Source organism: Marmota monax, unplaced genomic scaffold (assembly GCF_021218885.2).
Source record: "Marmota monax isolate L192 unplaced genomic scaffold, Marmota_monax_Labrador192_F-V1.1 WCK01_AAM20220418_F8-fsc00001, whole genome shotgun sequence".
Taxonomy (NCBI): Eukaryota; Metazoa; Chordata; class Mammalia; order Rodentia; family Sciuridae; genus Marmota; species Marmota monax.
In genome coordinates this window covers 44,423,521-44,436,403 of record NW_026693777.1, presented here as the reverse complement: position 1 = coordinate 44,436,403, position 12,883 = coordinate 44,423,521, and the positions used below count along the sequence as shown (strand labels likewise).

The 12,883-nt window shown below is 39.2% G+C and overlaps 1 protein-coding gene across 7 annotated transcripts in view; it reads right to left on the bottom strand.

The window, feature by feature from the left end:
• The window catches only part of Ganc (glucosidase alpha, neutral C), an 88,960-nt gene that overhangs the window by 48,540 nt on the left and 27,537 nt on the right, over positions 1-12,883 (bottom strand). For all 7 annotated transcript variants that reach the window (XR_009228387.1, XR_009228388.1, XR_009228389.1 and 4 more), the window contains exon 6: positions 2,914-3,096. Coding sequence is in view for 4 of the 7 variants with exons in the window: in XM_046460809.2 (XP_046316765.1) it covers positions 2,914-3,096 (183 nt within the window). In the remaining 3 variants the exon portion in view is untranslated. The remainder of the gene's footprint in view (positions 1-2,913; positions 3,097-12,883) is intronic.

Below are 12,883 nucleotides of genomic sequence, written 5' to 3'. Positions count from 1 at the left end.
TTTACTATCTCCACAGTTTTATCTTTTCTAGAATGTCCTATAGTTGGAATTATACAGTATGTAATCAGATGCCCAGATTTACGATTAGCTTCTGTCATTTAGTAATAGGCATATGAATTTCCTCCATGATATTTGTTTTTAAACATTTTAAAAATGTACATAATTATTATACATGAGTGGGATTCAGCATGCCATGTTCAAATATGCACATAATTTGATCAATTTCATTCCCTGGTCCTCCATGATATTTTCATGACTTGACAGCTCATTTCTTCTTAGTGCTGAATAGTATATTCCATTATCTGGGTGTTCCACAGTTAGTCAATTAACCTACTAATAGATATTTTGGTTGCTTCCATGTTTTATGAATTATGAATAAAGCTGTTATGAACTTCCACGTGTAGTTTTCTTTGTGGACATAAGTGTTCAATACATTTGGGAAAATACCAAGGAATGTGATTGCTGGATAATATGGGAAGAATATGTTCAGTTCTGCAAGAAATAGCCTAATTTCTTCCAAAAGTGGCTGTAACATTTTGCATTCCTACTAGCAATGAATTAATTTCTGTTGCTCCACATCCTCTACAACAGTTGATGCTGTCAGGGTTTTATATTTTGGTCATTCTAATAGATATGTGCTAGAATCTCCTTATTTCAACTTGCAATTCCCTAATGAAGTTTACAAGCCCACTTGTCATTTGTGTATCTTCTTTTGTGAGTTGTTAATAATTTTTTGGCCTACTATTCAACTGGGATTTGTTTTCTTACTATCAAGTTTATCTCTTTATATACTTTGGATAATAATCTTTTATCAGATGGGTCTTTTGCAAATATTTTCTCCTAGTCTACAGCTTGTTTTTATGTTCTCTTGACATTATCTTTCACAGGGCAGAGTTTTAAATTTTTTTTTTTAGTTGTAGTTGGACACAATACCTTTATTTTATTTATTATTTTTATGTGCATAGAACCCAGCACCTCACACATACTAGGCAAGCGCTCTACTGCTGAGCCACAACCCCAGCTGTGTTACACACCTGTAATCCCTGCTACTCAGGAGGCTGAGGCAGGAGGATCAGAAGCTCAAGACAAACCTAGAAATTTAGCAAGACTCTCAAAAAAACAAAAGAAGTTTTTAATTTTAATGAAGTTAAGCTTTGTTAATTGTTTCTTTGATATTATATCTAAAGAAGATATTATCATATTCAAGGTCATCTAGGTATTATCCTCTGTTATCTTCTAGGAGTTTAACATTTTTGTTGTTTATATTTAGGTATCCTTCTTTCTTTTTTTTTTTTAGTTGTGGATGGACACTATGCCTTTATTTTTAAAAATTTTTAATATTTTTAGTTGTAGATGGACACAATACCTTTATTTTATTTAGTTTTTTTATTTGGTGCTGGGGATCGAACTAAGTGCCTCACACGTGAGGGCAAGTACTCCACCACTAAGCTACAACCCCAGCCTCTACATTTAGGTTTCTGATCCACCTTGAGATCATGTTTTGTGAAGTCAATAAGGTCTGTGCCTAGATTTACTCTTTGCATGTAGGCATCTAATGGTTCCAGTATCATTTGTTGAAGACTATTGGCTCTGTACTACATTTGCTCTTTGCTAAAGATCAGTTGACCACTGTGTGAGTCTATTTCTGGGCTTTCTATTCTGTTCCACTGATTTATATGTCTGCCCTTTCACTAATACCACACTATCTCTATTACTGTAGCCTTGTAGTAAGTCTTGAGTTAGGCTATCAGTTCTCCAACTTTGTTAGTCTCCTCAGTGATGAACTGGCTATTCTGGATCTTTCGCCTTTCCATACAACTTTGGTTTGTCAATATTCACAAAATAACTTGCTGGGATTTTAATTTAGATTGCATTGAATCTACAGATAAGGTTGGGAGAACTGGCATCTTGACAATATCAAGGTGTTCTATCCATGAAAACAAAACAACTTACTATTTATACTGTTCTTTGAAATATTTCATCAGAGTATTGTAGTCTTCCTCACATAAATATTTTACTTATTTTTAAATTTAAAGATAAGTATTTTTGTTTTGAGGGTGCTAATATAAGTGGTAAATGTGTTTTTTATTTCAAATTGCACTTTTCATTGCTGGTATACAGGAAAGTAACTGACTCTTGCATATTTAATCTTGTATCCTGCATCCTAACTCACTCATTCTCTAGGAGGATTTTATTTTATTTATTTATTTTTATTTGTGACACTGGTGGTCACAGGGCTTCACATACACTAGGCAAGTATTGTACCACAGAGCTATAGCTCCAGGCCCAAGATATTTTTAATATTTAAAATTTATAATTTAAGATAGAAATAAAATGAAACCCAGGAAAAAACCTCTCACTATTTGGGAATAATGACTGCTAAATGCTCTCTGAAGACCATGTAATATGTTCACTATTATGATAAAAATGCAAATAACTACTGACTGGAAGACTTAAAATAATAATTTTTTTTTTAAAGGAAGAATCTCTTCCTTATCATTACTTCTCAATCACGTGACTGGGAACAAGTAGCTTTGATGGAGTGGATAGTCCAAGAACATTCCTGTAGAACTATTCATACTTACAGTTACTCAAGTTATTCTAGGGGAGAAAGTGACATTTTGAAGACATAATAGTTCACATTAATACTTTTTTAGAAGGCTGTGGAGGGAGAGAATGCCATCAGTCACACCCAGGGTGTAGTAAGAATGCGACATTCTCAAAAGTTTGGGAATCATTTTTGTCACAAAGCATGTATTTACCTGCACATATGAAAACATGAAATTCCTCAGAAAATCACAGCAAAAAAGGTAAACCAATTTTCTGTGATGAATTTATTCTCCTGATAAGCAGCTGATACTCATAACTAGGTTTTTGTTAGGTCTTTATGCATTAAGTAATGTGTAAAAATACCTTTGTTTGGGAGGAATCTGTAGGTGCTCAAAGAATAATTTGCCCTGGGAATTTATGCTCATCACAACCTCTTTTTCAGATACCAAGTCTATCTTGAATGGGTTTTCTGTGATATGACACTTCAGATCTCCTTTTCCATCTTCCAATATCAGACTGCCTTTATCCCCTGAGCACGAAATCAGCCTAGAAAACAGAGCAGGAAAGGAAAATAAATTGCTATAGGTTTACATGGTTCTATGTGACTTGTAATTCAAAGTAATTAATTAGTAAATCAATCTTAATGAATATAGCATAGATAGGACAATGGAAAACCATTGTTGAGAGCAAGGGTTTTGGTGTCAAGAGAGCTTATATTGAACATAACTTTACCTTATTACTTTATAACATTAGATAATGAAGTTATCCAACATTTCTACATCTCAGTTTTCTTATCTGTAAAGTACAGATAAGATAAAAGTTGCAACCAAAATAGTTTTTTGGACAGAATTAAGTAAGACCATGCATAGTACCTGACACAGAAACACTCAAGTGTTAACTGTCATCATCAGTATTACTTCTGTGTGTAAAGTCTAGTAACACTTCAGAATTTAAACATTATTTTCCTTTCTCATTTCCACCATATATTCAGAAATTAAGGAGTCTACAGGAAATGGACCAGGTCAATTTTTATTTATCTACTTATTACTTACTACTTATTACTTTTATTTATTTACTTATTATTATACCTCATCAGCCTCCAATTCGACAGGCAGACTCTTAAGATGTTTTGGAGCCTAAGGATGTAAGCTCAGAGCCAGCACTTAAAATCTCTCTCAGTCCTAGATTTCTCCCTTTTTGTAGTGCACATTCACCCTGGTAAACAATCACAGGATCTTTTAGGGATGATGATATGGGACAGTTTATGTTCTTACTATGTCCTTTCAGTCATTTTCCATAGATTCTAGGACTCCCTTTCACGTAGATGTTTGGGACCTGGAAACCAATTGTCTGGAGTGGTTGAGAGGCTGTCTCACTGCTCATTAAGCAGGACTCTAGTCCATCTTTCTTAGACTAATGGACCCCAGGATAAATTGTTAACTACCCTGAGGGTTAAAATGTTTTGTGTACTGGGCTGGGGATGTGGCTCAAGCAGTAGCACGCTCGCCTGGCATGCGTGCGGCCCGGGTTCGATCCTCAGCACCACATACAAACAAAGATGTTGTGTCTGCCGAAAACTAAAAAATAAATATTAAAAAAAAAATCTCTCTCTCTCTCTCTCTCTCTCACTCTCTCTTTTTTAAAAAAAATGTTTTGTGTACTATGTGAGCCTTACTGCATATTATGAAATTATGTCCACTTTGTCTCTCACAATTAAATGCTGCTACCTTGCCTCTATCACCTTGAATCTTTTATCATTGCCACTGCAGAGAGGCCATTTTAATGGCATCAATTCCCACCATTATCTCCAGTCTGCAGAAGAAAAAAATTCATTGCAATGCTTTCCAACTGTTCCTTTGCTAATGTATTTCTCAATGAAGGGGTATCTTCTGGATTCTCTTGCAGAAAGAATGAGGGGCAAGGTGAGCTGGTTTTATGTGACAAATCCACTTGAACATCTTTATTTCCCTAAGTCTATGAATCATTTCTTCTCTACTGTGCTTTGGAATTTTTGGATCTCAGTTTAATCAGCAGAATCCATAGCTGAGTTTAATTCAAAGTTAATCAACCAAGCAAACAACCTGAACCACTCTCAGCTGTCCCATTTAGATATCAAATCTATATTCTCTGGTACATGTACCTGTGTCAATAAATTTAACCTGATCTAAAATAAGTTTCTTTCTTCTTGTCTAGAAATCCCCCAGAAATAATTTCCACACATTTCCCAGGTTTTTGTCATCATAAATTCTTATAATTCTGTAAGCATGCAAGCCTTCTCCTCCTAAGTTTGAATGTAATATGCTCAAATAAATTGGGATCTGGCTGTGACAATGAGACTGGAGGGAATCAAGGATGGTAAGGGTAAAACAAGGAACATTGAAATCCCTTTTCAAGGTTTATCTTAAATGAGGTCAGGGTCAAGCAAGTCAGGATCAACCTTATTGGATATAGCAAGAAGAGCCATTTCTTCAAGAATGGGAAGCTCAGTGGAGTTCTGAAGTTCAGGTATTTAGGTTTATGAAACTCTTGCAAATGTTGCCATTAAATTTTAACAGGTCCTACCTCTTCCCAGTTAACTCCCTAAGTTCACAGATGTGAGGAAGTTGTGAATTCAACTTCGGTTCTCATTCAATAGCTTTAGTATCGAACTCTGTATGTGGTTTTTAGCTACAAGGACCCTGCAACTACAAGAGATGAGAGAATTTCAGGATAGTTCTCTGAAAAAATCATGAGTTAAGAATTTAAAGTCCTAAGACTGTTTTCTTTCATTAAGCTCTTCAGGGAAGCTAATAGCAGCTAGGCTACCACAGAGTTTAGTGCTACGGTTCTACCACCTGGTCTGCTTTCAATAGGTGTTTTATTTCAGTTGACCACCAGTAGTAATTTAAATAACTTTGACACAGAATGCCATGGTTTATTACTACTTATATTAGTTTGATATGCATCCAAAACAAAATATCACAGGGTGAGTACATGTTTAAACAATAGAAATTTATTTTCTCATAGTTCTGGAAGCTGGAATTCCAAGACCAAGGTGTTGGAAGGTTTGGTTTCTATACCCCCCTACCACTGTGTACTGGGAATTAAATCTAGGGAAACTCTACCCCTGAACTACATTTCTAGCCCTTTTTATTTTGAGATAGGGTCTCACTAAGTTGTCCAGGCTGGGATTAAACTTCTTATCTTTCTGACTCAGCCTTCCAAGTCATTGGGATTACAGGTATGTGCTATTGCACTTGGCCAGGTGTGGTTTCTTGTAAGGCCTATTCCCTAGGCTTGCTGAACCTTATTTCTGAGTCCTCACATGAGTGTTCCTGTGTGTGTGTGTGTGTGTGTGCCCTAATCTCCTTTTCTTCTAAGGACACCAGTCATAATTGGTGAGGTCCAACCTAACGTCCTCATTTTAACTTAATCACCTCTTTAAAGGCTCATTGCAAATACAGTTACATTTTGAGGTATTAGGAGTTAGGGGTTCAAAAAATCAATTTTTCTGGAGGACACAATTCGGTTCATACATTAGTATTCCATCACCTAATGGTAACCAGGTCCTCATTGCCATCAAATTTAACTAGATCAAAAGCTAATCGCATATTCCCATTCTTGAGGTTCTGTTGCCTGTATCCACTTCAGATAGCAACTACTTTATTAACAAGGGATCAACTGGTGATAATAGGAACAACTCTGGCAGAAAATAAATGACTTAATAGTGGAAACTCTTTGCTTACATCATGGGAAGGTTTCAGGTTACAGGTTTCCGACTATACATCTAGTAATGACCCCTAGAAACAATACTGTTTTACTGTATGGCCAATGGAACTTCTATCTCAGCTTCATATTTTGAAGCCCTAACTCCTAGTACTTCAGTGTGTGACTGTATTTGGAGATAGGACCTTTAAAGAAGTAATTAAGTGAAAATGAAAATTAAAGTCCTATCGCATGAAGTCATTATGAAGTCTATTATGACTAGTGTCCTTATGAGAAGAGATTAGAGGACACAGAAGCATGCATGCATGTGCGCGCAGAGACACGCGCAGACACACACAGAAACACAAACACACACACACATACACACACACACGGTCAGTTATGTGAGGACACAGCAAGAAAGTAGACACGCTTCTTGTAAGGCCTAGGAGATAGGCCTTTTAAGAAACCAAGCCTGCTAACACCTTGATCTTGGCTTTCTAAACATCAGAACTATGATAAAATAAATGGAACTTCTATCTTAGGAAGTTGGATAATCAGAAGTCACTGTGGCAATTGTTGGGTTCTAAGATCATGCCATATTAGCGCTACTATGGAGATTAGGAACCTGTGATCCTAACTAATGGCCTTAGAGCCAGTCTACAGCTGCCAGATCTACACAAACAAATGGAGAATTTAGTACTAAAATCAACATTTATGCACATGCATATGATTGGTAGAAACTAAATTATATCAGAAACTCTAGGTACAAGGGAATCTGAGAAATGCAGTTTTTAGGTTTTTAGTTATTGCAATAGTGACAGGCCCTCTAGAAAGAGGTGGGAACAGAAGCAGAACTAATAGTCATATTTACGGCTCAAAACTAATATCATCCAGAATCCAAAACATGGCAAAGATAGTAGAGAAAAAATATCATATTAATTTTACTTGTGAATACAGATATCAAAATGTTAAAGGATCTCCAAGCAAAATGAAACCTCCATCATTAAAAAATAACTTACTGTGACCAAATGGTTATATATATGCATAAACTCAATTGTCAAACTGTAAAGGCTTGAAAACGGTCTCCTTTAATCCTGTTTTCTTGGCATACAATAGCAGTTCAGTGAATAGATGACTTTAATTTATCATAATAAAATTAGTTTTTCCATATTTCTACTGACCTTTTTAAAATATTTTTTATACATTTTTTTAGTTGTAGATAGGTACAACACCTTCATTTTGTCTATTTATTTATTTAATGTGCTGAGGATTGAACCCAGTGCCTCACACATGCTAGGCAAACACTCTACCACTGAGCTACAACCACAGTCCTCTACTGACCTTTAATAATAATTTTGTGGAAAAAATAATCTACCTAAAACCATGGGAGTGACAGCGAAAATTAAAATATCTGGCATAGTTTTATTTTTCCTTAGTGAAAAAATATGAAAAAACAAAAACCAGAAATCAACTGGGAGAAACAGACTTGAAATCTCACTGTGGGGAAAACTGATAAAGATTTTGCACACATTCGAAAAATGCTTTAGTCCCTAAAGATTTTTTCACCTAGGCACCAATAATTAATTTCTCTTTAAGTAAAATTACATGTTAGACTTCTAAGAATACCCTTAATTAAGAGTGAGTCAGTCTAAATTATAAATTACTATTGGTATGGGAGTTTGGCTGGTAAATTAGGTCTCTAGAGCCTTGCTGTTAATCTGAATAAGTAGCTTTCTTTCTACTTGCTCCCAAAGTCTAGCTAATAAACTGTTTTGTTGTGAGAAGGAAAGTGGGGATCAAAGTTCTGTTCCCCTATTAATAGGTGCTGGTAAGTAATGTGGTAAAGAATAAATAGAGAGGAAGATGGCGGCGAGGGGAGTGCATTACCCCCGTGTGCTGCTTCACTGTGTGGGAGTATGACAAGTCAGGACGGCTAAAGGATATCTTGTTAGGAATTTCCAGCAATAGTGGGGTGCGCCGGAACCTGGAGGAAGGATTTCCATCGCACGAGGATCGGCTACGGGGACTCAAACGCGAGAGGTTTGTCGCACGGAGGGTAAAACTGCTTATTCAGCAAATCGCCCCGCGGCTAGAGTCTGCAACGCGCGCTGGGATAGAGACGCAGGGTTACAGTGCTGCAGTTTCTGCCAGCCGCGCAAGCACCGCACTCAGGGCTGAATTCTGGGTTCGAGACGGGGGAAGGAAGCGGTCCATCTCGGTTCTCCACACTGGTCAGACCACAGAGGAGGCCAGCAGCCACCATGTTGGTAAACTGACGTCACCATACCTGTTTTTGACTGACCGCAGCTCATTCAGCCATAGAACAGGTAATTTCAGGCTGCAATTCGCCTGCGGCTTGCAGACAGATTGCTAGGGTTCAGCGCCTGGGTGCTTCTTAAAATCTGATCTTATCGGAGTGAACACCGAGCGCGGGGCGGCCGAGTTCCGGCTCCCGGAACCGTCCCGGAACCGCCCTGGCTCAGGGCTGCGGAGCCTGCGGAGGCTGCTTCTTGGACCCTGCTACTATCAGAGCAAACACCACGCACTAAGAAGCCGAATTCCGGCTCCCGGAACTGAGCCCGCGGGGACTGCTTCTTGGAGCTTACACTTATAGGAGCTTACACCGAGCACGGAGCGGCCGAGTTCCGGCTCCCGGAACTTCCCTGGACCGGGGCTAGGAGCCCGCGGAAACTGCATCTTGGTCCGGGTCCTGCTGAGGGCCGGTCAGGACTCACCCATTGCTTGGGTTGCCCGGCAAGGGGAACGAAATGCTGCCATTCGCATAGGATACCAACATGGCAGAGATCTGATGTCAGCAGAAAGCGGTGGAGGAGAGATCTTCATCAATACCAGCGGTGACATAAGCAGTTGGTCTCCTGGTAAGGGGGGTGAGGCTCAGTCACCCGAGTCTCCTCAATTTGTCCTCGAGCCAGAGGGAAGGAGCCGGGCCGCCGCCAGCCCCTGGAGCAGGCCCAGCGGCTCGCCAGCGTGGTGACCGCGTGACCCCAATTGGAGAGGGGGCGGAGCGGAGCCCCCACCCACACCCGCCAGGTGGGCAGACCCACGACCCAGTAGTACATGGGCGTGGTAGGAGGGGCAGGGCAGAGCCGCCCTTCGCGCTTGCAAGGTAAACAGACCTGTGACAGCCTGGCGGGTCAGGCCCAGTGGCCTGTCAGTGTGGTACACACGTCACCCCAACTCGAGTAGGGGCAGAGCAGATCCTTCTCCCACGCCCGGATCAGGCCCTGCCGGTGTGGTGGTCACGTGACCCCAATTGGAGTGGGGGCGGAGCGGAACCGCCACCCGTGCCCGCAGGGTGAGCAGACCAGTGATCAACCTGCAGATCAGGCCCAGGGGTCCGCAGGTGTGGTAGGAGGGGCAGGGCAGATCCGCCGCCCGCGCCTTCAAGGTAGGCAGACCTACAACAGACCGGCGGATCAGGCCCGGTGGCCTGCCGGCGTGGTACACTCGTCACCCCAATTGGAGTAGGGGCAGAACAGAGCCGCCACCAGCTCCCAGAACAGGCCCAGTGACCTGCCGGCATGGTAGCCACGACACCCCAATTGGAATAAGGAGAGAGCAGAACCGCCGCCCGCACCTGCAGGAAAGATACGCAAGCAGTATGAAAAGACAAGGAAAGAAAGGACCACAAGCAATGCAGGTCAACGCAACTTTAGAAGAGGTAACAGCTGCAGCAGATGGAATGTCAGATAAAGAATTCAGGATATACATGCTTCAGATGATCTGGAGTATCAAGGAAGACATTAAACAGCAAAATCAGACAATGAAAGATCACTTCGACAACGAATTACGCAAACAAATCCAGGAAGCAAAGGATCAACTATACAGGGAGATAGAGGTTATAAAAAACAAGCAATCAGAAATCCTAGAAATGCAGGAAGCAATAAACCAACTTAAAAACTCAATGGAGAATACTACCAGCAGAGTAGAACACTTAGAAGATAGAACATCAGACAATGAAGACAAAGTATTTCAACTGGAAAAGAACATAGACAGCTCAGCAAGACTGTTAAGAAACCATGAGCAGAACATCCAAGAACTATGGGATAACATTAAGAGACCAAACTTAAGAGTCATTGGGATACAGGAAGGTACAGAGCTCCAAACCAAAGGAATGAGCAGTCTATTCAATGAAATAATACAAGAAAACTTCCCAGACTTGAAGAATGAGACAGAATCCCAAATCCTAGAAGCCTACAGGACGCCGAATGTGCAAAATCATAAGAGATCCACACCTAGACACATTATAATGAAGATGCCCAACATACAGAATAAGGAGAGAATTTTAAAAGCTACAAGAGAAAGGAAGCAGATTGCATTTAGGGGTAAGCCAATCAGGATAACAGCTGATCTTTCAACACAGACTCTGAAAGCTAGAAGATCCTGGAATAACATATTTCAAACACTGAAAGAAAATGGGTTCCAACCAAGAATTGTGTATCCAGCGAAATTAAGCTTCAGGATGGAGAATGAAATTAAAACCTTCCACGATAAACAAAAGTTTAAAGAATTCGCAGCTAGAAAACCATCTCTTCAAAACATCCTCGCCAAAACATTACAGGAAGAGGAAATGGAAAATAACAATGAAAACCATCAGTGGGAGGTAGGACAGTAAAGGGGGGGTGGGGAAATAATCAAAGAGGAAAACAAACAATGTTTAGTAACAGAAATAAACAAATATGGCTGGAAGAACAACCCATATCTCAATAATAACCCTAAATGTTAATGGCTTAAACTCACCAATTAAGAGACACAGGCTAGTAGAACGGATCACAAAACAAGACCCAACAATATGCTGCCTACAGGAGACGCCTTTGATAGGAAAAGACATACATAGGCTGAAGGTGAAAGGTTGGGAAAAATCATATCACTCATATGGACTTCGGAAACAAGCAGGCGTGTCCATACTCATATCAAATAAAATAGATTTCAAGCCAAAGTTAATCAAAAGAGATAAAGAGGGACACTACATACTGCTTAAGGGAACCATACACCAACAAGACATAACAATCATAAATATTTATGCCCCAAACAATGGTGCAGCTATGTTCGTCAAACAAACTCTTCTCAAGTTCAAGAGTCTAATAGACCACCACACCATAATCATGGGAGACTTCAACACACCTCTCTCGCCACTGGACAGATCTTCCAAACAAAAGTTGAATAAGGAAACTATAGAACTCAATAACACTATTAATAACCTAGACCTAATTGACATATATAGAGTATACCACCCAACATCAAGCAGTTACACTTTTTTCTCAGCAGCACATGGATCCTTCTCAAAAATAGATCATATATTATGTCACAGGGCAACTCTTAGACAATATAAAGGAGTAGAGATAATACCATGCATCTTATCTGATCATAATGGAATGAAACTGAAAATCAACGATAAAAGAAGGAAGGAAAAAGCATACATCACTTGGAGAATGAACAATAGGTTACTGAATGATCAATGGGTTATAGAAGACATCAAGGAGGAAATTAAAAAATTCTTAGAGATAAATGAAAACACAGACACAACATATCGGAATCTATGGGACACATTGAAAGCAGTTCTAAGAGGAAAATTCATTGCTTGGAGTTCATTCCTTAAAAAAAGAAAAAACCAACAAATAAATGATCTCATACTTCATCTCAAAATCCTTGAAAAAGAAGAGCAAAACAACAGCAAAAGAAGTAGAAGGCAAGAAATAATTAAAATCAGAGCTGAAATTAATGAAATCGAAACAAAAGAAACAATTGAAAAAATTGACAAAACTAAAAGTTGGTTCTTTGAAAAAATAAACAAAATCGACAGACCCTTAGCGATGCTAGCGAAGAGAAGAAGAGAGAGAACTCAAATTACTAGCATACGGGATGAAAAAGGCAATATCACAACAGACACTTCAGAAATACAGAAGATAATCAAAAACTATTTTGAATCCTTATACTCCAATAAATTAGAAGATAGTGAAGGCATAGATAAATTTCTTAAGTCATCTGATCTGCCCAGATTGAGTCAGGAGGATATAGAAAACCTAAACAGACCAATATCAATTGAGGAAATAGAAGAAACCATAAAAAGACTACCAACTAAGAAAAGCCCAGGTCCGGATGGGTATACAGCAGAATTTTACAAAACCTTTAAAGAAGAACTAATACCAATACTTTTCAAGCTACTTCAGGAAATAGAAAAGGAGGGAGAACTTCCAAATTCATTCTATGAGGCCAACATCACCCTGATACCTAAACCAGACAAAGACACTTCAAAGAAAGAAAACTACAGACCAATATCTCTAATGAACCTAGATGCAAAAATCCTCAATAAAATTCTGGCGAATCGGATACAAAAACATATCAAAAAAATTGTACACCATGATCAAGTAGGATTCATCCCTGGGATGCAAGGCTGGTTCAATATACGGAAATCAATAAATGTTATTCACCACATCAATAGACTTAAAAATAAGAACCATATGATCATCTCGATAGATGCGGAAAAAGCATTCGACAAAGTACAGCATCCCTTTATGTTCAAAACTCTAGAAAAACTAGGGATAACAGGAACATACCTCAATATTGTAAAAGCAATCTATGCTAAGCCTCAGGCTAGCATCATTCTGAATGCAGAAAAACTGAA